Source organism: Fringilla coelebs (genome assembly GCF_963513975.1).
Source record: "Fringilla coelebs genome assembly, chromosome: 15".
Taxonomy (NCBI): Eukaryota; Metazoa; Chordata; class Aves; order Passeriformes; family Fringillidae; genus Fringilla; species Fringilla coelebs.
In genome coordinates this window covers 1,567,105-1,590,201 of record NC_140041.1, presented here as the reverse complement: position 1 = coordinate 1,590,201, position 23,097 = coordinate 1,567,105, and the positions used below count along the sequence as shown (strand labels likewise).

Sequence of the window (23,097 nt, the reverse complement as noted above, 5' to 3'; positions counted from 1 at the left end):
CAAATGTACTGAATACAGTGCTGTTGTTCCCATCAGGAGTGTCTTGACAACTCCATCTTTGTGCTGCAGATGTGTAAGGCAAATGAGGTCATTTTGAGCCTGGAACAGGGAAATAATCATTGCAGTAAAGTGCTTTAGAAGTTGTTTATGGCAGACCAGGAGAACTGCATTGAGCTGTTGTGCAGACCTGTGTTCCTGGAGCAGGCCTGCGAGGTGTGAGCTGGTGGTTGAAGCTTTAGGACTTGGCTTTGTTATTTACATTGTAGCTTCTTCTCATCTTCCTTAATCTTAGCAAAGTGAGCTGTACCCAAAACCACTTGTTTGGGTGACCCAGGGTAAGGAAGGAGCAATCTCTTGTCTGTAAATGCGTTTCTCTGTCTTAGATCCACCAATCCGACGACCCTACTAACGTAGTTGGTCCCGGGCTGGGCAGGTGCCTGGGCTGCCTTGTCTCTAACAGCATTAGCAGTAATTGGGATTTCGTTCAAGAAAGAAGTAGATACACCAAGCTGAAGATGATTGGCTCCTCTCTTTTAACAGACAAGTCTGAGAAGGAAAACCCATTCGAATCCCCTTTCATTCTGGATTGGTGGATCTGAAGCCCAGAAACAAAGTTTCAGGTAAGAAGTCACCCTGTACTATATCTTGCTGCTTCTGCTTAGACGAGTTTGTCCGCACATTCAGTCCCTTGCTTTAACTGCTTCATGTCCCCCAGGTGTTAGGGCACAGGGAATCAGCTGCTGAGCTGAGTCAGACAGGGCATGGCCAGGAGATACAGGAGCAGTACTGGAGGGAATTGCCAGACTGCTGTGGAGCACAGGCCTGGGAACACGAGGTAAACTTTCATGTGTGCAGGAAAGGGCACAGAGCCATTGGCTGCCACATCCTCTTTCTGGAAGGGGAGAGCAGCCTTGTCAGTGACTGTCTTGGGCTCCCTGTGGAGTTCAGGGGGGTCTCAGCTCTGAGTTCAGTCTCTGTCCTCTGATGGATCCATCACAACTGGAGAGAACTTCTCTGGTTATTCCTAAGACAATTTCCTGTAGCTTTTCCTGCCGAAATGCCATTTGAAATTCTGTTGTGGGCTTGGAGTCAGTGTCCTAAACCCTTCCTGAGCTGTCAGTGTGAAGGTTTGGCCTCAGCTGTTTTGGGACAGGTGTAGGGCAGGGGTGGCAGGAGAAGCCTCACAGTGACAGTGGGTTTATTTCAGAGTAGGGGAGAGCCATTGTACTTGGAGTCACATTCCTCTGAGATTTGGGATGCCTACAAAAGGCCACAAAAGGTTATCTTAGAGATGGGTTCGGAAGTTGTGTGTGCCTCAGGAAGGCAAGCTGGGTCCCTGGCTGGCAGGAAAAGAAATTATGTGTGTTCAATATCATATCTGGTGTGAATGGGAGAGTTGTACCTCCCAGTGCCCAGCTTTACTGTAAGTTGATGCTTTGGTGGACTTGGCAACTTATTTCTGAAGTCACTGTGAAACAATGTACCTGGATTCCTGTGGACACTAACAGCGGTGATGCTCAGCCTTTGTGTGTTCTCCTTTGTAGGCAGTTACTGCAGTGAATGGTGAGGCCTCTGTATTTAACCTCTTGTAGCAGAAACTCTGTAGGTGCTGTTGATCTCATGCATGGTTTGAATTCTGCGTTTGTTTTGCTGGTGTGGTATTTTGTGCCAAAGTTATATTTGAATTTAATTGATAAATACATTTATAATGAATTGCTTGTGCAAAGGTTTCCTGGTTTGATTTTTTGAGTAGTTGAATTTTATTTGGTTAGGGTGGAGAAGTCTATTTTAGCGTGACTCTTTTAAATAAACCAGAGGGAGAATGTAAGGGAAATACTTATTAACCTTAGACTGACACATTTCTTTCATTCTTATCTAGTATCCAATTGAATTTGTTCCACACAGCCATCAGACTCACTTTGGAGTTAAAATTGTAAAATAGTGTCTTTGTGTGGAATATTTGCTGTTCAGGGTGTGCCTTTTTCTAAAACAAGAGGACAGGGAGGCAGAAGCAAACTTGGCATCTTTAGTGATGAAAACTGAAAAGAGGAAATAATTTAAAATACACTGAGCAGGGAAAAAAAGGGGAAGCGTAAATGAGTGCTCCTGCTGATCAAGATCCTCAATGTTATTTAATGTTGCTTAACTTTTGGAAACATTAGCCAGCCCTCCAAAGGCAGCAGTTGAGCTGAGCAGGTTGGAGGCTTTGCTCTTGCCTGTGTTTTGAATGTTACATTTCAGAAAGTGCCATGTGAGGCAGCTCTCAGAGCTGTGGCAGTATTCCTGTGCAGCCTGGGGTGTGCAGCCCTGCCTGGGAATCCTGGGTTGTTCCTGGCAGCCCAGCCTCCACAGGCGTCAGAACTTGTCGAGTGCTTCTACCCTGCCTTGGCCATCGTAGCATTTATTGTTAGCTCTGTTAGGCCTCAGCCTTGAAAACCTGAGGGTCTGAGACAGCTTTTAACATGCTAGACATGTTTCAGCCATGTTTTTCTCTGTGTTTGGTGCCCTGCAAGTTTCTCCTGTGTGATGGGCATTGCTGGGTCTGTGTAGCTCACTCATGATTTGCCCTGAGCTGCTGGCTGGAGATGTCTGTAAGTCCCTGTTCTGCTGCAGGAGAGCAGAAGAAAGTGTTTTGCTTTAGAAATGGCCTTTTTAGTATAACACAGGGGATGTTAGTGCATAAGGTGTGGGAGTTGGGGTGCATGTACATGAAGGAAACAAGGGCTAATCTAAATGCTGTGTATTTTGGAAAATTGAGATTATCTCAGTTAATGTTCAGAGTGGCTTATGCAAACATCTTAGGATTTTCTCCCAGTCCTTTGTATCTTCTTGAAAACGAGCTGCTGCATCTCACGAGTCATTTCCTGATTAATAAATTATAATGGAGTAAGATGGTTATTCTATTCAAAGAAAGCATTTAATCTTCTCTCCACTGAACCCATATTCCTTTTGTAGCATTGACTGTGTGTAGCAAACACACTTTGATCTTCAGGAGCAGAGTGGGACAGCGTTATCCATCACCCTCCTGTGAATTCAGTGTCCTATCTAGAGCATCGCTGTGGTAATAAGGAGAATTTCTCTGATCAATTCTTATCCCTTGTCTTGCTTTAAATTTCCTGATTCCTCACTTAGTGTTTTTCCCCAAATGCAAGAGCTTACGTGTAGATCTCGAATGGCTGTTGGAAGGTTATTCCATTGAGCAGTTTTAAAAACTATTGTGAATGGCAATGATTTGGCTAAATTGACTTTCCTAATGGCACTGTGACTCAGTTATTGGTTACCTATTTTTTTAGAATGATCTGATAACAGTAAAAGAATAATCAAAAAATTTTCACAAGTTAAAATTGGCTTTCCACTCTGTGGGTATTTATTTTTGAGAAATTAATTTTTGCATTTGTAGTTCATGGAAGGAGAGAAATAAATGCAAGAGTAAATTACATCTGAAACAACTTTGTTGACCTGGGAGTCCAGTTCTGCTGAAATTGAAGCAGATTGCTGGAATGCACATGTAAAACTCCCTGGAGTGTGGAAATGTGTTGTATGGATGGTGCTCCAACAGCCTTCTGAATCCCCCAGGCGCAGTGGGGTTGCATTTGGCCGTGGGAAAGGCAGTGATGTGATGGCATCGATTCCAACAGACTTGTGTGGAGCACGTGGGCACAGGGCATCTCCCCGGGCACAGCCTGGCTGTGGGGTGGCAGCAGGAGGTGTCCAGAGTGCTCCTGTTGGTCAGGCAGTGGTGTCCGTGCCTCCAGAGGTGTGCAGGGACTGTCCCCTGCCAGCCGGGCTGTCCCTGGGGAAGCTCATGTCACCGCTCCCTGCATGTCCCACCCAGTGTTCACACAGACCCTTGGATGTTCTGCTTTCCCACCTGTGCACACTCATTCCCAGCCCAGGGCTTCACCACTGCTCTGCTTGGCACTATTTGAAGCCTGAACAGGAGAAGCACCAGGTAAGATCTGGAGGAAATCCCAGCCTGCAAACCAGGAGGGAGTTGGCTGCTGTTCCTGCCGAGTGTAAAATAATAATGAAGGCCTTGAAACACTGTTACTGCTCATATTTTTTATGTCTTAGCGTGGTAAATGCTGATTGAGGAGATCTGAGCTTGCCATTAAGTTGGAGGTGGGAGCATAAGGCTTTCCCAGACTGTCAGACTGCCCTCAAATCCAAGTTGGCTTTTCAGAGCACCTCTTGGGCTGCATTAAACTGAGCCCCCAGCCATGGAGAAGGGTTTATTTAGCACCACTTTCCCATAAAATTATCAATATTAAGTGTTAGTGGAAATAAATGCCAATTGTGTTGGTCCAGGCCAAAGTAAACTAACCAGGAGGTCACCATTGTTGAGTAGCATGTGAATTTCTTATAGCTAAAAATCTGAAAAAAATTGGCAGTGAAGCTGAGGTTATTTGGTTGTACCTTTTTTACATGTTTTTGCCTTAAGTCCAGAATTTCCCAAGCTGTAAACACACCAATAAATTTAGATTCCCTAAATTCTCCAAATAAAATGAATGCAGTGAAAAATTTTGAGGTCATAATTTTAATATTTTATAAAACTTGCAGCATAAGTCTGGGTTATGTAAATGCTGTCATTCTTGGTTATGACACTGCAATATTGCCATGCCTGGGTTGCAAAGGTGTTCTAATTCCATCAGAAATACAGGCTGTAGGCATTTCTTGGGCAGTTTAATGGGCTTTAGAGGATAAATGCCTGAGGTTTTTTTAAGGGATACAAAAGCGTGAGGATTTCTGTGTGACAGTATCAGATGCACTGAAGGAAATTGTTTCTGGGCATGTTGCACTGCTTTAACCTGTGGTGCTGTAACCTGGGAGAAGTTCAGAGTGAAGGAAAACTTTAGGATAGGATAGTTCAGGGCCTGAGGAGGTGTTTTTTATACCTTCATCCTAAAAGTCCCCAGCTACAGAGTTGGTTTATTGGATGCACACTGCTGTGTGCTTTGCTATTATTACAAGAAGCTTTTAACATTTGAGTTTTAAAGACATTGGAGCATCTTCTCTTTTTACTGAGGATTTACAGGTTTCTCTGGGAATGCAGCATTTTGTATAGGCTGCTTAAATTTGAGATTTAAGATTGAAATGTAAAGCTTGAAATGTAATTCCTGGGGCTAGACCACCAAAGCAGTTCTTTGTGTATAGAATTACCATCAGTCATCTAATAATAAAATTAGAGTACAAATCTTTGCAAGCACAAGGCATTGAAGAATGGGAGTTTCTGTGTCTGTTCCCTCCTTGCCCTGGGGCTCAAAGCCCCTCTCAGCTCCGCAAATAGGACCAGGTGATGCAGGTGATCCACTGCCCTCAGAATGTGAGGCAGTTAAAGCTCTACATTGCTAATTATCTTATTCCTTAAAATCTGAGTTTCAGTTGGCCTTACCTTAACCTGTGCACTTGTGATCTCTGTGTTCTCATTTAATTCTGTGCCTGTTGGCCACTGGCACTTTCCCCTTCCCAGACTTTATTAAACAATGCTGCACCTCCTTGGGCTCCTGGTAAAAGAAGGGCTGGTGCAAAGTGAATCCTTTGGAACACTGTTAAGCTGTTACTCATCACAGGGTCAAGCAATAACATGTCAGGGAAGCACACAAATATTTGCACGTTCCTGTTTTGGTGTGAAGTGGGACACAATATTTAATTTGTAGCATTGTGCAATAGCAGTGCTGCAGCTGAGTGTCCGGGGAGTTTTTGCAAAGCCTTTCATGCAGGGTTTCGTAATGCTGTGAAAAGGTTTTTGTGTGGCTTAACCTTGGCATGGAAATGGCCTCAGTGTCTAATGCGTTTGGAATTAAATTTTTTAAAATGTTCTCAAGTTGCCCATTTTTCTCTTAAGCACTTAAAATTCAGTTTATTTAGCTAGCGTAGTTTCTAAACTCCCCTACATGATAACCTCTAAACCAGTGATTTTTACCTTATAATTTGTGGACATCTACAGGTGTAGATTCATTATAAACATTATACTCAGCTTTGTACACCTAATCTGAACATTTCAGGAGAGGAGGTTGCTGTGTTTTTTATCAAGTTACGTGAGCAAAATGACTTTTTTTAATCAGGTCTGTATGTTTAAAAATGTTTTTGGGCTTTCATTAACACCCTGAATTTTACTGGTTCAGTCTTGTAGAACCACCATGAAGATACTGTCCTAAATAGGGATAAAGAATGAAACAGATTGAAAAGGGAGTTTCTTGAATTATGCACTCATTTTTGAAAAACAGACCTTTAAAAGTGTATATCTTCAATCAGTGTGTTTTAACAGTACATCCCATCTGTTTTAAAAATATGAAAACCTCTTTTTTTTGGGCTCTTCTTGAAGTTTAGGTAGTTTCCCTGTTGTCATTGATTGACTGTCTTAGAAGTGTACTGGGAACTAAATTTACAATATTAGTGTGAGGACATGTCAAAGTTAAGTAATGTAAAGCAATAGATACGGTGAAGTAATTACTTTAAAACTAAATCCCATTTCTCTATAAACATTAAACTTTTAAAAACTTTTAGTAATTGAAAACTATGGGTTTGTTTTGCTATTAATGAAAGAATAATACAATAAAACATAGATATGAATATTTTTACCCCTGCCCATAAGATATATGCTCCCACTCTTGCCATTCCAAGTGCATAGCAGAGGACATCCCTGTGGAATCAGCACCTTCCTGCTGGGTAAAAGAGGGAAATTCAATGTGTTTTGGTGCTGCTAGGACAATTCTTTTGCTGGTTTTGCTGTAATTTCTCTCCTTGGCATGGAGATGAAAATATGAGTTTTCCTTTTGTTTTATTCATAAGATATGAAACACAAAAAAAGTCTTTTACCCCTCAGGTGCTCTGGGCTCTCTCCCCCTCCTTGATCCTGGCACAAACTGCTTTCCATGAGGCTTCACCTCCAGTTATTCCACTTTCAGCTTTGACCTGTGTGGGCCTTTGCTTTCAAAGTTTTGGTGTCCATTGTAACTAAATTGGAAGCCTGTGTGGAAAATAGTGAAAGTTCAGTCTGTGCCAAATATTGCAGCTGGGTTTGTGCACTGCTTGATGCTGAGGAATTGAATCCTTTTCCCTAACTTTATCTGGTGTATGTACTGCTCTGTCCTTAAAAGGTACTGGGAAATAATATTGGGGAGCTACAGAAGTTTTGGGGAGTCTGCATCAAATTTCTTCAGCTTCAGAAAAGAAACAAAAGGGCTCTCTAAACTTTTCCCAACTTCTCATGTCAGCAGTGGGGAATTTGTTAGTTAAGCTCAGGTGGCAGGAGGAGTAGTAAATATAGCCAGGGGATGATTTGGCTTTAGGATATCTTCAGCTATAATTCCAACATTTTTCTCCAGGTCATTAGGATTCCTTGATTAAGCACAACTTGGTCATGCAATTTGAACTTAGCTAAGTGTGGTTCCTCTCTAAAATGTGCTCCCATTGCCAGGTTGTCTGTCCCAGTGTAGAATAAAGAACCACAGTTTGTTTGAGAAAGCTGAGACACTGGGGAGTGCCAAACCTTAATTCCCAAAGCTCCTCCAGGTGGATTCTAAAGCCTTGCCACCCCAATGGCACCTCCTGGCCTCCTGTCCCCAGGGGGACTGTGCAGGGCACAGCTGGGCAGGGATTTTGGCCAGGCTGGGTTGCTGGGTGAGGCCTCTGCCCCAGAAGCTCTGCTGTGTGGGTGAACTAAAACTCTCCTGCTGCTGGGAGTCAGTTAAAGCGTTCAGCTGGGCACTAAAGCCACGGGGTTACAGAGGGGGAAAAGGAGCTCAGGCCAGAGGGATGGCTTGTTCTGGACCAGGCCAGAGGGATGGCTTGTCCTTGATTGCTGCACAGCACCTTCAGTGGTTATTTTACCCCTGGCCGCTAACTGTGATGAATGTAGAAATAACATAGATAAGTACCCACGTTAACATACTAATGAGTTGCCTGCCTTGAGTGATTTGTTGTGGCATCTAACTGCTTCTTCTCTTCCTTCCTTTTTGTCACCCTGCAGTGTTCTGTGCCAAGGTCTTTGTGGCTAGGCTGCTCCAACCTGGTAGAGAGCATGTGCGCACTGAGATGCCTGCAGAGCATGCCCAGTGTCAGATGTCTCCAGGTGCCTTTCTTCTTTCTTGTTGTAAATGTTATGCTGTTGAACTTGTGTTAAACTCTCAGGACTCTGTTTAATCAAATTGTTTAGTCTGCTAAATGTTTTTTGTGCATCCTTTTCTGAAATCTTCTACTTAACTGCATTGTAGGAGTGACTCTTAAAGGGCTTTCTGTGCAGTAGGGCCGGGGGGGAGCTGTTGTGTTTTATTGCCTGTTTACTGACCTTGTGATATCAGTAGCATAGTTCTGCATGTTGCCTGCTACGTTTTGCTTTCTCGTTTAACTTAAAAATAACATATTGAGCTTTGCCATTTCTCTTAAATTGCAATGAACTGACCAATCTGTGATATTTGTGTGATTTAATTTAGAAAGGATAAGCTTTTTATTTCCTCCTAAGCGTGGGCCTGGGTGTAGCCCTACCTCAGTCTTTGCACGTGTTTGAACGCAGAATAGTGAGCATGGAGTCCTGGGGTCTTTGGGTTGCCCAGTTAACTCAGTTTTTTAACTTTGAAGAGGTGAATAAAGAGGGATGGGGTGGGGGGTTGGTCTGTATAGGAAACCACTAAATCCTAAGTTGTCTGTTGTTTATCTTCTAGTAAGCTGTTGGAGCTAAGCTTCTATAACTTATAGTTGGGGAATTACTGCTTCATTGGTTTGGGAGGGATTGAAAATGATAAAAAGGGAGCTTTTGGGACCAGTTACCAATTTTTTCCAGGGTATTTACTTTGGAAGGAAAATGCTGAACATGTGTAGTAACTGTGTGGCACTTCCCAAAGTGTTTCTGAATGTAGCATTTTTTAGCAGAAAAGGATTATTTAACATTAGTCTGTTTGCATAAGGACATTATTCAGTGGTTCAAGTCTTTCATGTGTATAAAGTGAGTAGTTAAAAGAAATTGCTCTTTTGTGAATGAAAATGAACAATTGAGTTTTGTGTCACTCCATTTGAGGTCAGCCACTGGAGAACATCAGTGTCTTACCTTAGAGAGTAACGAGTTATTTCAGAACCTCTCTTCTCACCTGCAAAATGTGGCCACTTGAAATTCAGCAAATCTGAATTTCAGAACCAGAAATTCCTTCCTTTGTTAAAATACAAATCTGCTTTTCCATTTGAATGCTTTATGTTTCCAATTTTGAAATAGTATTCAAAGAAAGGACAAAAATGCATGTCCAAGACAAACTCCTAGATGGGTAATTCAGTTTTATACAAATGAACAGTCTCCTGGCCAAATCATTGCTTACAGGAGAGTGCCTACAGTCATGCCAGGGCAGAGTCCCAGAGGTTTGGTGTATGTCTTGGCAATAATTATAAGCTACTTCTAATTTTGACAGGGTGGGATTGTTGGGGAGTCTGCAGGGCTGGGGGTTGGACTTTGATGATCCTTGTGTGTCCCTTCCAGCTCAGGAATTCCATGGTTCAGTGAAATATTGTGCCAAAAGAAAGACTTTTTTTCTTTTTATTAAGGTTTGATTGTTTCTGTAGAGCTCCAACCAGAAGAGGCTTTGAGAGTTCTGGAAGTGTCTGTGAAGGATTATTTTATTTTAAAAAAAGTCTCCTTTTGGGTATGTGACTCAGTGATGTCTTAAGGGGAACTTGGAAGCAAAAGTGGCACCAGCTGCTTTCCCCATTTATTATTTTTGGCACTGTGACTTGCCCTTCATAGTTTCCTGAACTCTAAGCCCGCATAGAAATCAGGTGTGGCACAGGTAGCAGGAGCTCTTGGTTCTGTAGCACACATTAGTTAGAGTGAAATGATTAATAGGAAGTGCTGGAAGGGAAATACAGAAGCTCTTGGTGATTCACAGAAGTTACCTGGGATTGTGTCTGTTGTGTGTGGTGTGTGTAGAGTAACCAGTGAGCAGGGCAGAAAGGGTGAAGAGCAGTCTTCACCCTGGAGCCTTGGAGAATCTCTTCAGGAAGCTCTTACTCAGTCCTGAGGCTTTTTCAAACCTTTAGGCTTCAGCAGTCACCTGCCTTCCACCTAAAGGAAGAAAGCAGGGAATAGATTTGCTCTGCCTTGCTGTGAGGTTGTTAACAATCATCAAACCTAACAAGGCTGTTTAAAGTCAAGCTGTAGCATTTCAGCAAATCCCCTCTGCCCATGGATGGGGAAGGTGTTCCAGTTCTCAGTCTGGGTGTGTATTCTGTGCTTTTCCTCATGCAGTAAAATACCCTCATAGTATTTTAAACCTTAATATTTTAAACCCTGCAGTTTACTGGAGAAATATTTGCTTTCTGCATTCTGTGAGCTGTTAGTGAATGCAGAAGAGAAATAGGTAATTTATTTTAAAAAAAAAAAATTCCTATTTGTGGTACTTGTGGTTTCTTCTCATCTACGCTGGCTTTTGGTTTAATTGCTATTATTAGGAAATAAAGTCCCTGACACTTAACACTTGTTTCTGTTGCATGGAGAAGTACATATAAGTGCCAGTTCATAATACTTGAAACTGCTACAAGGCCTTATTTTTACCTGCTTAGTTACCTTTAATGATGTTTTTGTACATGAACACACTGGTATCCAGTAGCTCCTGTTTTCATTTGCTTTGATATAGATTTCTCTGCAAGATTAAAACCAGAAGTCTTGTTTAGGTCTTTAGAGGAACTGGTTCTGTTAGCAGGTGTGTGATGCAACTCTGTGGATACAGCACCTTCCATTGGCTTCATCCTTGGAGCACAGCAGGGTTTTGAGTGTGTTTTGTGGTGCTGATTTGGGAAGTGGCTCCAGCAAGGCTGCCAGGCAGAGACAGGCAGGGTTCTGGGCTCCGTGAGTAAACATCTCCACTGTGATGTGAGCACTGCTCATTAAGCAGCAGAAGATAAGAGCCCAGGCATCACTTTGAATTATTGCATAATGTAGGAGATGATGAAATAAGTCTTGGGAAATTAATTATTAGAGAGATAAAAATGGAATTAACCCAGTAACCAAATACTGCCCCACCAAGTTTCTTCCCTGTCTTCTGTTAAGCTTTTCTTCCACTTCTGTTTTTTAAAAAATAATTTAATCTCTCTTTTAAAACTCCATGTAGGTTTTGTCAGGCTTATTTACACCCTGCCAAGGTCTTTGGGGTTCTTAGAAAAGGTTCTTTCTTACACCTTTCCATCTATGCTTGAAGTTTCTTCAGCTTAATTGCATGCAGTGCCCTTCTCCTCTTTGCCTCTGTGTTCAGACATGGCCTGTGTGCCTGGAAGCTTTAACAGAGTTCATTCACTGCAGGAACAAGAAGTGTCTCACCTCCTGAGCTGCCAGTGGGAGATCTCAGCTTGTTCCTCCACAGGCCAGATCCTAACGTTCATGCAGTGGCTTTTTCAGACTTGAGTGTCCCCTGACTCCTCCAAGCCCATTCTCCCAAGTACCCTGGAGGCTTGGGGCAGCACCTCTGGCTTTCCTGTCCTTTATCCTTGGCTTCTGCCCAGAGGGGTGTCCGGCTCCAGAGGTGTTCCTGAACCTGCATTTTCCTCTTCATGGAGTCCCCATCCCCAGAGGTGGCACTCAGTGCTCTGGGCTGGGTATCTAACTGAAGTTTCCCTTCTTTCAGTTTAAACGCAGAAGTTTCCAGAAGGAAGTTTATTTTTGTAATTTATTGATGTTACAATTTAGTATTAACTTGCTTAAGCTTCTGTTTGTTTTTCTTTACTAATTTTGAGCTTCTGTTGATGTTTCTATTCTGATACCAGAGGGAAGCACAACAACAGAAAGTGTAATTGGAAAAACTTGTAGTTGAAAGCTAAGAATTGAACATGAAAACTACTTCATCCTCTTTTCCCAGTACAAATTCAGGCACAGACATGATGCAGTTTTTTTAAAACCACAGAGGGCTGGAGATGGGCTCTGCTCAAACCTTCTCCTCCAGAGCATGAAATCACAAATGGGAGATGATGAGTGGCCTGTTGCTCTGGAGCCTGCATCCCTTTGGAAATGTTATTCTTTGCAGCTGTTGAAATGAGTTGTCATAACCAGACTACTGCTTTGCTGCTTCTGTTGGGTCTGAAGTAATTTACAAATACCTTTTTGACATGTTTTCTGGTATTTTGCCTCAAAACAGGAGAACTGTTACCATTTCTTTTTGGAAACAGTCCAATAGCTCCATTAAAAAGAAATACATATTTGATTTCTTTAAAGGAACAGAATGTTCTCTCCAATATCTGAAATATTTGTGCTTGTTCCCTGTGTTTAAACAGACTTTTCTGAGACACAGCTTTCAAACCAAGGCCAGCAGCGTAGAAGCAATTAAAACTACCCATGGTGGGTCTGGGGGCAGTGTGGGCAGGGGGGTGGCCTGGATTCCCCAGTTCCTAAATCTGAGGTAAAAATGGCCAGTTTTTCCTCTGGTAATCAGCAGTGGTGCTTTCCAGTGTGGTTCATTCTGGAGTCTCCTCTCAGTGAAAAGTAACACCGGTTTGGGGGTTTGTTTTCAGCAGTTTCTTGTAATAACTTTTCTTTTTTAGTTCTCAGTGTGGGTGTTACAGATTTTGAGGCCTGATCCAACAGCTCAGTTTGGTGGCAGTTGCACATACTGCAGGCATTTGCAAAGAGTAGCATTGCATTTTATTCCCCCTGGTGCTTCAGTGCTTGGCCATCCTCGTCATCTCCACCATATCCCAGCCTGTTTCCTCTGGAGAGCCTAAACTGGGATGAGCATTCTGGATGCAGTCTGGGCATCCCTTACAATCACAGCAGCTTCTTGTGGTGCTTCCAGGTGGTGTGGCCAGCCATGGCTTGGTGCTGGATCCAGATACCTCTGCCCAGGAGGATAGGGAAATGTGAAATGCAGGGATTACTTTTTCCAAGTGTGATTTATTCTCCAACGGGAAAGGTTCTCATAAGCACTTCTCTGTGTTCCTTCGTGTATCCAAGTGCTTTGGGCTTTATGACTTCAGTTTTTAAGTGAGCCTGTTCATTCTTAGGGGCAAGAAGGGATCTGCTCTGTCTTGGGTCAGTTCCTAGTGTTTGCTTGGAAATGGAAGTGAGTTGTTATTTACTGGAGTGAATCCCAGGACTGAGCTCGGAGCCAGAGCTCTGCTCTTTGCTTTCCTCAGCGGAGGAGCAGAAATGTGTCCCTGATGTGTGAGAACCAGCAAAATGGAGTCAATATCTGTGAGTTTTGGTTCCTGATTTGCCTGGGACATGATGTGCATCTGTCACTTGGAGCTGGCTGTGGCTCCTGCTGAGGATTCCAGCTGTATTCCCTGTGATCAGCAAGAGGGGGGCGAGGATTCCAGCTGTATTCCCTGTGATCAGCAAGAGGGGGGTGAGGATTCCAGCTGTTTTCCCTGTGATCAGCAAGGGGGGGGGGGGGTGAGGATTCCAGCTGCATTCCCTGTGATCAGCAAGAGGGGGGGGGTGAGGATTCCAGCTGTATTCCCTGTGATCAGCAAGGGGGGGGGGGGGTGAGGATTCCAGCTGCATTCCCTGTGATCAGCAAGAGGGGGGGGGTGAGGATTCCAGCTGTATTCCCTGTGATCAGCAAGAGGGGTGGGTGAGGATTCCAGCTGTATTCCCTGTGATCAGCAAGAGGGGGGAGCAGCCTGTGAAACCTCGTGGCAGGTTGGGGTCACCTGTGGTGGCCTCCCCTGGCTGGCACCATTTGGGTGCTGCCAAGCACTGACCTTTCTGCTTGTGGGGGAAGAGTTTTGCTGCTACAAACCACCTGATACACGAGTGCTTTTTTTGGACTTTGTTGTTTTCAGTGGTTTTTGGAGAGCACTAAAGGTCATACACTTCATCCCAAGCTGCCAAGTGTGCTTGAACAGAGGAGTGACCCCTTTCAGGAGCCTGGGGAATTCTCTCATCGTGGTCTTCTCTTCAGAAGTTGCTGGTCTTCAGAAGGCAGTAATTGTCTTAATCACTGATCTTTTTGCCAGATGAAGTGGAGGTGGTGAAATGAGTCCCTCTGAGATATATCACTGCAGCAGGGACTTCTGAACACAGCAAAAGTCATTGGAGCTTAGAGATCCAGTCCTTATTCCTTTGGGTGACTTGCTGGCCTGCCTTTTGTTTTGTTTGTTTGTGTTTCTCTCCTGTTCCATTTGGAGATCCCAGTCTGTCCACTCCACATGCGGCAGGATATGTCCCTGTGGAGGCAGGTTCTCCATGGTGAATTCATGGATCACCAGAAGGTACTGGACCTTGCCTTGGCAAATCCAGTGCCCGTCACTCAGAGCTGCAGCAGTGAGTGCGATGTCAGACATTAATTGTGTCCCTCAGAAAGCACAACACAGTCCCACTAAGCCTGAGAGATTTCACAAGTGGTGGGCAGGAGCTGTTATTTCTGATGGCTCTTCTGAAGTGTCTGCAGAAGGAATGCTGTTAGCCACAGCCTTGTCTTGATGCTTTCTCAGCCTCCTGTGGAAGAGAGGATTTTTTCTCTCTCTGATCCTGTTATGGTGGAAAGAAATGTGTTAGGAAACGTGCCTTGCTCCCTGCCTGCCTTCTGGCAGTGCCATGCTCGTGCTGGGAGGGATGGAGGAGGGAAATCTGCCCAAGGAGAGAAGGAGATGCAAGGCAATCTGTTCTGGGTGTGTGTGACAGTCCTCTTCCTTGCAAGTCTTGTCTCTTTCCCTCAGAGGAATTTTCTAGGAAGCAGAAATGTATAATCAAATATTTCCTACCAAGGTTGAAACTACATTTGTGCAGTGTCTTTGCACTGCAGACTCCTCATCAGACCCCCCTGGCAGGAGGGTGGGTCCCTTGCTCAGGGAATTCAGCAGCTGTGTGAGTTCCAGTGTTGATGGTTTTGCTGATACTGATGGTGCCACTCTGAGTCACCATCAGAAGGACACTTACCCTTTCCAAGCAAGTGACAGACTCCTGGGTGCTTTGCAGGCTGCCATTCCCAGCTTTCCCTGAGCCTCTGTGATTTGCATCTGATAAGTTGTTTTGTGGGCCTTCAAAACTGACATTGAAGAGTCTTTACATAGATGGTTGGTTTCTTGTGGTCCTTTTGAATGGTGGGAGAATCCAAATACGTCAAGGAGGCATCAGAGTCAAGGGTAGCACAGCTGGCTGCAGACACAGCAGGGGATTGAGCAAATTGTACCAATACCCATCTGGCAGGGCTGGAGGAAGTGCTACAGCAGAGAAAGAAGGAACTATAAAGTGAGCTTTTTACTCCAATGTGTAATATCTCTGTGGTAAACTGGTCCTGTTTGCAAAGCCTCACTGCAGAAAGGTTTGGCTTCGTGGTGCAGGATGGTCTTCCACTGCTCCCAAGTGGATTTGGGATTCCTGAGAAATTTGAGGTGAAGTTGTTGCCCTCGAAGAACAATGTTGTAACTGATTTGTGTTGTCCTGAAGTATCTCTGAAATCCTATTTCAGCCTTGCTGAGTTTACCCTACCCTTCAGCCCCAGGAAGCAGAGCTGGGACTCTCTGGGACTCTCCCTGGGTTCAGCAGCTTTGATTCCTCAGTGCCATCCTGCCCAGGCCCTGAGGAAAGGATTCTGCTGGCACTGCCACGGGCAGAGGGCTGGGGTTGAAGTGCTGCTCCTGGCTTTGGTTTGTCCTGTGCCACAGCTTGGCCACCCCTGTCTCACACAAGAAGCTATGCTGTGACACCAGGCACTTGATGATGTGGTGTGGATTGAAAATAATCTTCCCAACCCAGGAACCTGAGACGTGGGGCAACTCTTCCTGCTCTTCTCAGATGCTGTTCTGTAGAGTCTTACAGTGAGGTGCTTTTTTATTCATCAACTGGATCTTGAAGTTGTAGGGAGAGAAGTGGTGCTGGCCTTCCAGGTCAGGAACATTTACCATCCATTGTATAAATCATGTGAAATCTAAATTATGCAATTGCGCATGCCTTTGAAAAGCCAGATAAAATCAGCACTCAAGTGCAGAGTGTCTGCCTATCCCCAGGCAAGGCTGGTGGATATTTCTAAAGAATTATTTGAGTCTTTTTTTACAACTTGTATTACTGAAGGCCTTTTCATTTAGCTGCAGTTAGGCTGCAGCCCTCGTGGAAATAAGATTTTCTCCACGTTCTGGGTTGCTTGGATATCAGCAGTTTCAAGCCCACACTGAACTTGTGCATAAACAAAAGCTTGTGTTTCAGACAATTAATGAGTGATTAGAATTTCCTGAGGAGTTGTGAAGATTGATCCACTTCTGTGAGCTGCCAAGTCTAGAATACACTGCTCTACATCTCTGGAGGAAACAACTGAACTTCCAACAGGACAGGATTCTTCCTTGGAGTAGCTCACTGGTTCTAGGCTGCAGTTGTATTGAATTTTCATTGTGGTGGCTGCTTTCTCTGTATTTCTTTTGTGTGCAAATACCTTCTATTTTGCAAAAGATGAATAATCGAGGGTTACTGCAGGTTTAGTATTTCAGACTGTCCAGTGGCTTTGAGTAACCTTTGTGTAGCTTTCCCTGTAAAAGTTTCTATAGAAGCCTGCTTAAAGCTTTGCAGTGTCTGAGGCCCTTGGGTGTCCCCTCCCTCTCACAGCTCTTAAACCCCTCGTGCTGAGGGTTGTGCTTTGGGCTGGCAATTTGAGGTAACTCCCTTTAGTTTGATATGGAGAGATCTGAACCTAAATTCCCTCTGGGAAACCAGGAATAACCTTTGAAGTATTTTAACTTTGCACCAGGCAGCCAAGTTGCAAATGTGTAGTTAATCTTAACAGAGGCTAATTTATTTTTGATGAATTTGAACTGATCTAATTACTAGCTTAGCCTGAAATTTGCTTCCCAGATGTTACTTCCCTACCTTGAATCTGGAATACTGTTAACATTTATTAATTCTGTGGGGCAGAGTGCTGTCTTCTGCCTTGTTTACCCATGAATGTGGCATAGACAAAAACGTCCAGCTTCTGGAGCTTTTGGAATTTGATTTTGCCTTGTCCTAGTGTGGAGATGTCCATACAGCCCCTGGGTTTGGAAAGGATGCTTCCTGGGAATGGCAGAGCTTGTAGGAGGGGATGGCCAGGTTCTGGGCTGTGGAACAACAGTGCTGATGGAGCACTTGGGTGTTGCAGGGATGCATCAGCTGCCTCTGGAGTGTCTTGGCTGCTCCTGGAGCCCTGGAATTCAGCTGCTGTTCTGTGCTCAACCCTCGGTCAGATGTGCTAATCTGAGCAGTCGGCAGTCAAATGCAACTTTAAATAGTTTGTTTTCCTTTTACAAGTCCTATAAATGATGAGATGAGTGGATCTGAAGAGGTTTTCTTTGCCTCTGCTCTAAAAGGAAGAAAAGCGAGCGTAATCTTAAGCCAGTATTTTCCCTTCAAGTTTTCTTTTTTGGATGCTTTTATAATACAGGAAATTAAAGATAAAGCAGCTCTTTACTAGACATTGAGACAGTTTCTAAGGTAGTAAATATGACTTAATGTTTTTATTATATTAAAAAAAAATCCCAAAAGCTTGGCATACATAATCCTTCTAGCTGCCTAACAAAATGCAGTTATTTAGAGTAGCTTTTGATACAGTTACAGGTGCTGATGTTCTGGACAAGTGTGTAACATGGTGTAGTCAAAGCATTAAAAACTTAAACTCTTCTTTTCCTTCAGAACTTTCAGTGAGTTTGCTGTGTCAGGGACATGGTTTGAAGTTTGCCCTGAGTTTTAAAAGTACAGAGGAAAAACTGTTCTGCTTTGGGCTGGATTAAGATTGGAAGTGCAGATTCTGCCTAAATAAGTTTATGTGGAAAGCAGATGAACCATTAGTGCAAAACTACTGCTAATAATTGTAGCTGAAAACTTGTGGTAACTTCTTAATTTAAAAATATCAATTGAAAAAGCAAACCAATACCCTGCTCCTGACATCTGCATACCTTCCTACAGCCCATTTGTCAGGGCCATGTTTCTGGTTTAAACATTTTACTGTTAAAAAAAGTTATTCACAGACAGAAGGGATTTGTCTTTTGAAGTGTTTGGCTGTAGGGTAGTGAAAGTTAATTGTGAGATGTTTTAGGCGAATGCCTGCAAGTGTTATCAGTGATAAGCTTGATGACTGCTTCGATACACAGTTTAAGTATTGAGATTTGCTGCTCTGGCAGGAGTGGATTGGAATTCCTGCACACATCAGTGTCTGCCAAGGAAAGCTGAGTGACTGGACAGTGAAAGGCACAAACTGAGACACCTGGAAAACAAACCCCACTCTAGGCTGAAGGTGGAATTAAAGCTCCTGTTGAGCTGGGCAGGGGTGGGAAAATGAATCCAGTTTTCATCTGGGTGAGCCTCAGGTGAGGCTTTGCAGGGAGCCTTGATGGCTCCTCTTATTGCTGGCTGCTCTTGTGCAAGCTGGGAGATTATTATTATTGTGGCTGTTGTTGTTATTTTTAATAGTAGTATTTGATTAAAAATTTCCCCCTGGCAGCACAAGCTGAGCTTGTGGGCACATTAACCCCCAGCCCTGGCCCGGCTGAAGTGCCAGTGTGTTTGCCTTTTCTCCTGCATCACTGGTGCTTTCTGTCTGAGGGGCAGGTGGACAGACAGTGGTTTTTCTCTTGGGGCTCTGGTTTCCATCCAGCACGAGGGTTTGCGCCATGTGGAGTTTTGCAGGCCTTGTGCTGGAGTGGTGCAGGGATGAGTCATCCAATTGCTACAATTACACAATTCCCTGCTCATTGTCCTTGTAAATACATCGTGGTTCTATAGGATGGGTGCAGGCAGGTTTGGGTTACTGACTCGTTACTCCAGACACTCAGAACATTAAATGAGAGTTTAGGGTGTCTTTGAAACAGTTCTTGCAAGGAAGGTGTTGTTAATGTGATCCTGCAGTACCTGTTGAGGTAAGGCTGTCTTCAAGAACTAACCAGTTACTGCATATTTAAAAGCCAACAAAACCAAACCCCCACTGGATGTCTCTTGGGATTGCAGTAATTGCATTGTTTTTCTGGTGATATCAGCTTGCTGTGTGGAAATGGAGGCTTGCTGGAAAATAGCTCTGAACTTGGACAGAAGTGCAATTGTTTTGTTTCTTATGACGACCTACACTGAACTAACAGTCAGTCAGTGAATATTTTTGATGTAAGTCTTTCTGAGAACATGTAATACCATTATTTCAGAAGTTATAAAAGCCCCAGAGTGATTTTGCTGGTAGAGTTCTCCATCATCTGTGGCCCTTCACCGGCTGGGGTAAGGATTAAATTCCTGCCCTGCCAGGCAGGCTCAGGCTGCAGTTTGGGCACACAGCTGTCTGGTGAAAGGATGTCCCATCAGCAGAGGCTCACTGGTGCAGCTGGAGTCCTTGCTTAGTGTTTCATGGAATTGGATCAGAAGAGTAATCCTGAACTGCTGAGTTTTTCACGTGTAATTTCAGTTTTTTCAGTAATTTCAAAACAAGTTGTGCGTTGTGACTCTGGGTACTGCCCTCAGTGACCTGACTTCTGAGGGCCACCAGGGTGATCAGAGGGATGGAGCACTTCTCCCTTGAGGAAAGGCTGAAGGAATTGGGATTGTTCAGCCTGGAGAAGGGTAGACTCTGAGGGGATCTAATTCTGGCCTTCCAGGAGCTGAAGGGAGAACTGACTAGAAACATGGAGAGAGATTATTTATGTGATTTTATTGGTTTCATGTGAAATCAGACATAGTGAATACTCAGAGATACATGGTTTTATGTGTTTTATTTATATATATGCGTGTGTGTGTGTATATATATATATACACACACAAGATCAGCGAGTTAATTTGTGATGAGTTTAAGGTGAGGACTGATACTCTCAAAACAAAGTTAACATAGTGGTACTAATTGCAAGTCATCAAAGCATTGGTGATTAAGCAGAGTGATCTGCTTAGTGACTGCTTGTAGTCTTTGGAACCTGCAGAAATGACTGTTCTGGAGCATGTACGTGATGAATGGCTTGAGATTTTTCTTCTTTGAACAGTGGCAAGAGCAAGCAATTCTAGTTTTGGGAAACTTATTGCTCTGGCCAAAACCTCCTGCAAAGCAAACCCTTGAGAGGTGTCAACCTGGGGTATGGAAGAGCATTAGGTATCCTCTAAAAACTTACCATCTGTAACTTGTGGTCAAACTTGAGTTTGTAGCAGCTTGAAACACAAACTGGGGAACTGTGGTGCTGAATTCAGCGTGTCTTCCTTTTAACTTTTTGCTGGTTAGTCAGAGGCCAAATAAAAATTGATGCCCTATTTTCAGTTATGAGGGGTTTTTTTTCTAATTTTGCCTTCAGCTGTTGGCTCTTGGTAGACTCTTTAAGTATTTTAAGTATATTTTTGTCTGAACTTCCAGCAATAGCTGCACTAAAATAAAACCTGGCAACTGGGAGAGCAGCAAGCTAGGTAAGAATTGAAGCATGTTCAGCCTAATTCGTGCAGATCCCCAGTGCTTACATAAATAGTTTAGTTTAAGCTGAAACAAGCAGTTATTAATACAGACATCAAATATAGACATGGCTGTGGTCAGCAGTGTGAACCTTCATGTTTGGTGGACAACCAACTGTCCCTGTGGGCCAGGGAGGCCAGTGGAACTTGGGGACACAGGTTTTTTGCATTTCTTTACAGACAGATCTTGAAGAGGGTGAGAAGGGAGGGATTTGGTACTTGCTGTTAGAGAGGTTCGTTCCCATCTTGTGCAGTCTAGGTTAGGGGTTCTCCAACTTAATTTTATATTTGTGCTCCAGAGCTTTTTTACTAAGAACCTCTCCATAGTTAGAAGAGGAAAATCCCCTCTTATCCCTGATCAAACATTAAGATGTTGTTAACAAACATTGTTTAACATGTTCCCGGGTTAGCAAATGCTGCCCATTTCTCCCTGAGGAGAGGTTCACTTCCATTTGGAAATGCTCTGAAGCGTTTGGCAGTTTCTGGTTCTATTAAAAGCAGGAAGCCATGAGGGGCATGTGCTCATCACTTTTAGCTGGTGCAGATGGCATCCCACTTTCCTCCCTTGCTGCTGGCTCCAGCTGTCCCAGAGGATGGCAGATTCCTCACTTGCCCTGGCAAATGTGTGCTGGGACCTCCAGCAGTCCCTGTGTGGCAGAGCTGGGTTCAGGAGGGGATTGAAGCTCCAGTGCTGTGTACTCCACCTGCAGAATTTGACTCTGAGGTATCCAAGTATGTATTAGTTATTTAGTGTGGGTTCTTCAGCTTCTTCAAAGTCAGATGTGGTTTGTTAAAGGACATCAGAACCTGTTTAGCTGAATTGTTTTAATTGGTTTTGCTTATTTTGTAACGAACTGAAATGTCCTGGTGGTTTTTGCCAGAGAGAGGGAATCTTGTGAGAAGTTAGACTGTTGAAGACTTAGCTGGGTCTTTAGCTGAGATGGGAATTACTGGTGTTGTTTCAAGGGCAGTGGGACATAGAAATTCTTAATTCTTTCCCTTTCATTAAAGCTCAAATATAAGACTCTCTTCTTTTTTTCAAGGCAACACAGCTGTTGTTTTGTCCATCCATCCTCTGTATCCTGTGAATCCTTTCTTTGTCGGGCAAAGCTTTATTATCATCAGAGAAACTTAGCAGTGTTGTGAGCCTTGCTCAGTGCTGAAACTCTCGTGTCCTGCCCCAGTTCCCAGGATTTCCTGCTATCACTTCCATAATTGCTCTCCCGATACTGGAGCTCACTGGAGCTCACAGTGGCTGCAGAACAAAGCTGCACTGGGCTGTTCCCCTGCCCAGGCAATTAAGTGACTCGAGGCACTCCCATCTCCTGGAGCCCAGTGCTGGAAATCTGGAGCAGCCTCTCCAGCTTTGATGGATTTCTGCTGGAAAAGGTGCAGCTTTTCCCGCACCTTCTGAGGGAGGGGAGCCATGCAGTGCCACCCACCTGCAGGAAAACATGGAGTGCTTTTGCCCCTCACAACCTCAGATCTGTGGAACTGCTGTACTTGAGACATCAGTTGCTGCCTGGTATCCAAGGATATTCATTGAAACTGTGATTTATGGAGTTTTAGAATACCTACAGTATCTTTGTCTTTGGGGATTGTTCATAGTTCTTTCCATTTTGGAAGCTTTTCATAATCTCCAAAAGGAATTAGCTCCATGTAATTAGGCTTGTCAGAACCTCTTTCTCTCCAAGTAACTTGTGAACCTGTTTTTGCCATGGTTTTCTGCACCCCATAGAAATCCCGTAAACTTGAGATATTGTGGAGCAGAAAGACTAAGGAAAGCCTGAAGTTTCTGTGAGACTAAGCAAGGAATGTGGGATACAAATCTCCAGGAAATGAGCTTTTAAACTTGCCCAGCTTGTGGAGCAATGTGTGAATTTTACTGCCATTTCTGGTTGCAGTCAGTGGAAATAGAGGCTGGGGCTTTGCTCAGTGTAGCTCGATTCAGTTGGGTTTCAACAACTGTGAGGCAGCAACAAAACATCCCAGCTTGGACCCATTGTTATCTCTTGGCTGTCACTGTCTTTCCCAGTAGGGATGGAGAGCACTTACTCCAGGCTGACTAATTAAGGAATGACAGCTGGTTGGAAATAATCATTCTACTTTTGCAAGAGCCATGAGCAACTTCACAAGAATTCCTGGAAGAAATGAACCTATAAACAAGATGAATTGACACTATTTAGAAGCTCTGCTTGCACTGTGAGAACCTTGCAAGGCTCTTGTGGGGGTCAGAATAACGCCTGGAGAATGTCTACAGGGGCAGCTCAGCCTTGCTGGGATCACTGGGATGAGGTATCAGTGCTTCCATCAGGCCTTGGAGTTGTTCAGCAGCAGAGCTGTGGGGAATTGGGGTGAATTCCATGGTGATGCCACTTCAAAGCCACCTGGGAAACCGACTGTATGTGGAGGTGGGTGGGGTGAGCAAGAGGCGCTGCTGAGGGAAGGGAAGAGCTGGACTTGGAGATGCCTATCGCTGTTCTTGCACAAGGGCTGGAGCCCAGGAGCCAGGACTGGTGATACCAGCTGTCAGGAATTCTGAAATCCTTCTTCTGCCAAGTGCTGGGAATGGACAGCACAGATCAGAGCTGTCTAATTGCTTCTTCCAGCCAACAGATGATCCACCCATCACCTCCTGGTCTCCAGTTAGTAGGCTTAAGTGCTGGAGAGAGAGGTTGGAGTCTGAACTGGGATATGTGTGTGATGGGGGAATGACCCCAAAATGAAGTGTTTTAAGAGAGAAACAGAGCAAGCTT

General features: G+C 44.0%; 1 protein-coding gene across 4 annotated transcripts in view; it reads left to right on the top strand.

Annotated features, from left to right (window-relative positions):
• Window positions 1-23,097, top strand: part of FBXW11 (F-box and WD repeat domain containing 11) — a 58,878-nt gene that overhangs the window by 7,707 nt on the left and 28,074 nt on the right. Inside the window, exons 2-4 of one of the 4 annotated variants that reach the window (XM_084215924.1) lie at window positions 541-620; window positions 2,956-3,061; window positions 7,973-8,074. The exons of 1 other annotated variant lie outside the window; for it this stretch is intronic. In XM_084215924.1, the coding sequence (XP_084072050.1) occupies window positions 8,024-8,074 (51 nt within the window). In that variant the 5' untranslated portion in view covers window positions 541-620; window positions 2,956-3,061; window positions 7,973-8,023. The remainder of the gene's footprint in view (window positions 1-540; window positions 621-2,955; window positions 3,062-7,972; window positions 8,075-23,097) is intronic. 2 more of the 4 variants (XM_084215926.1, XM_084215927.1) reach the window with 2 other exon arrangements.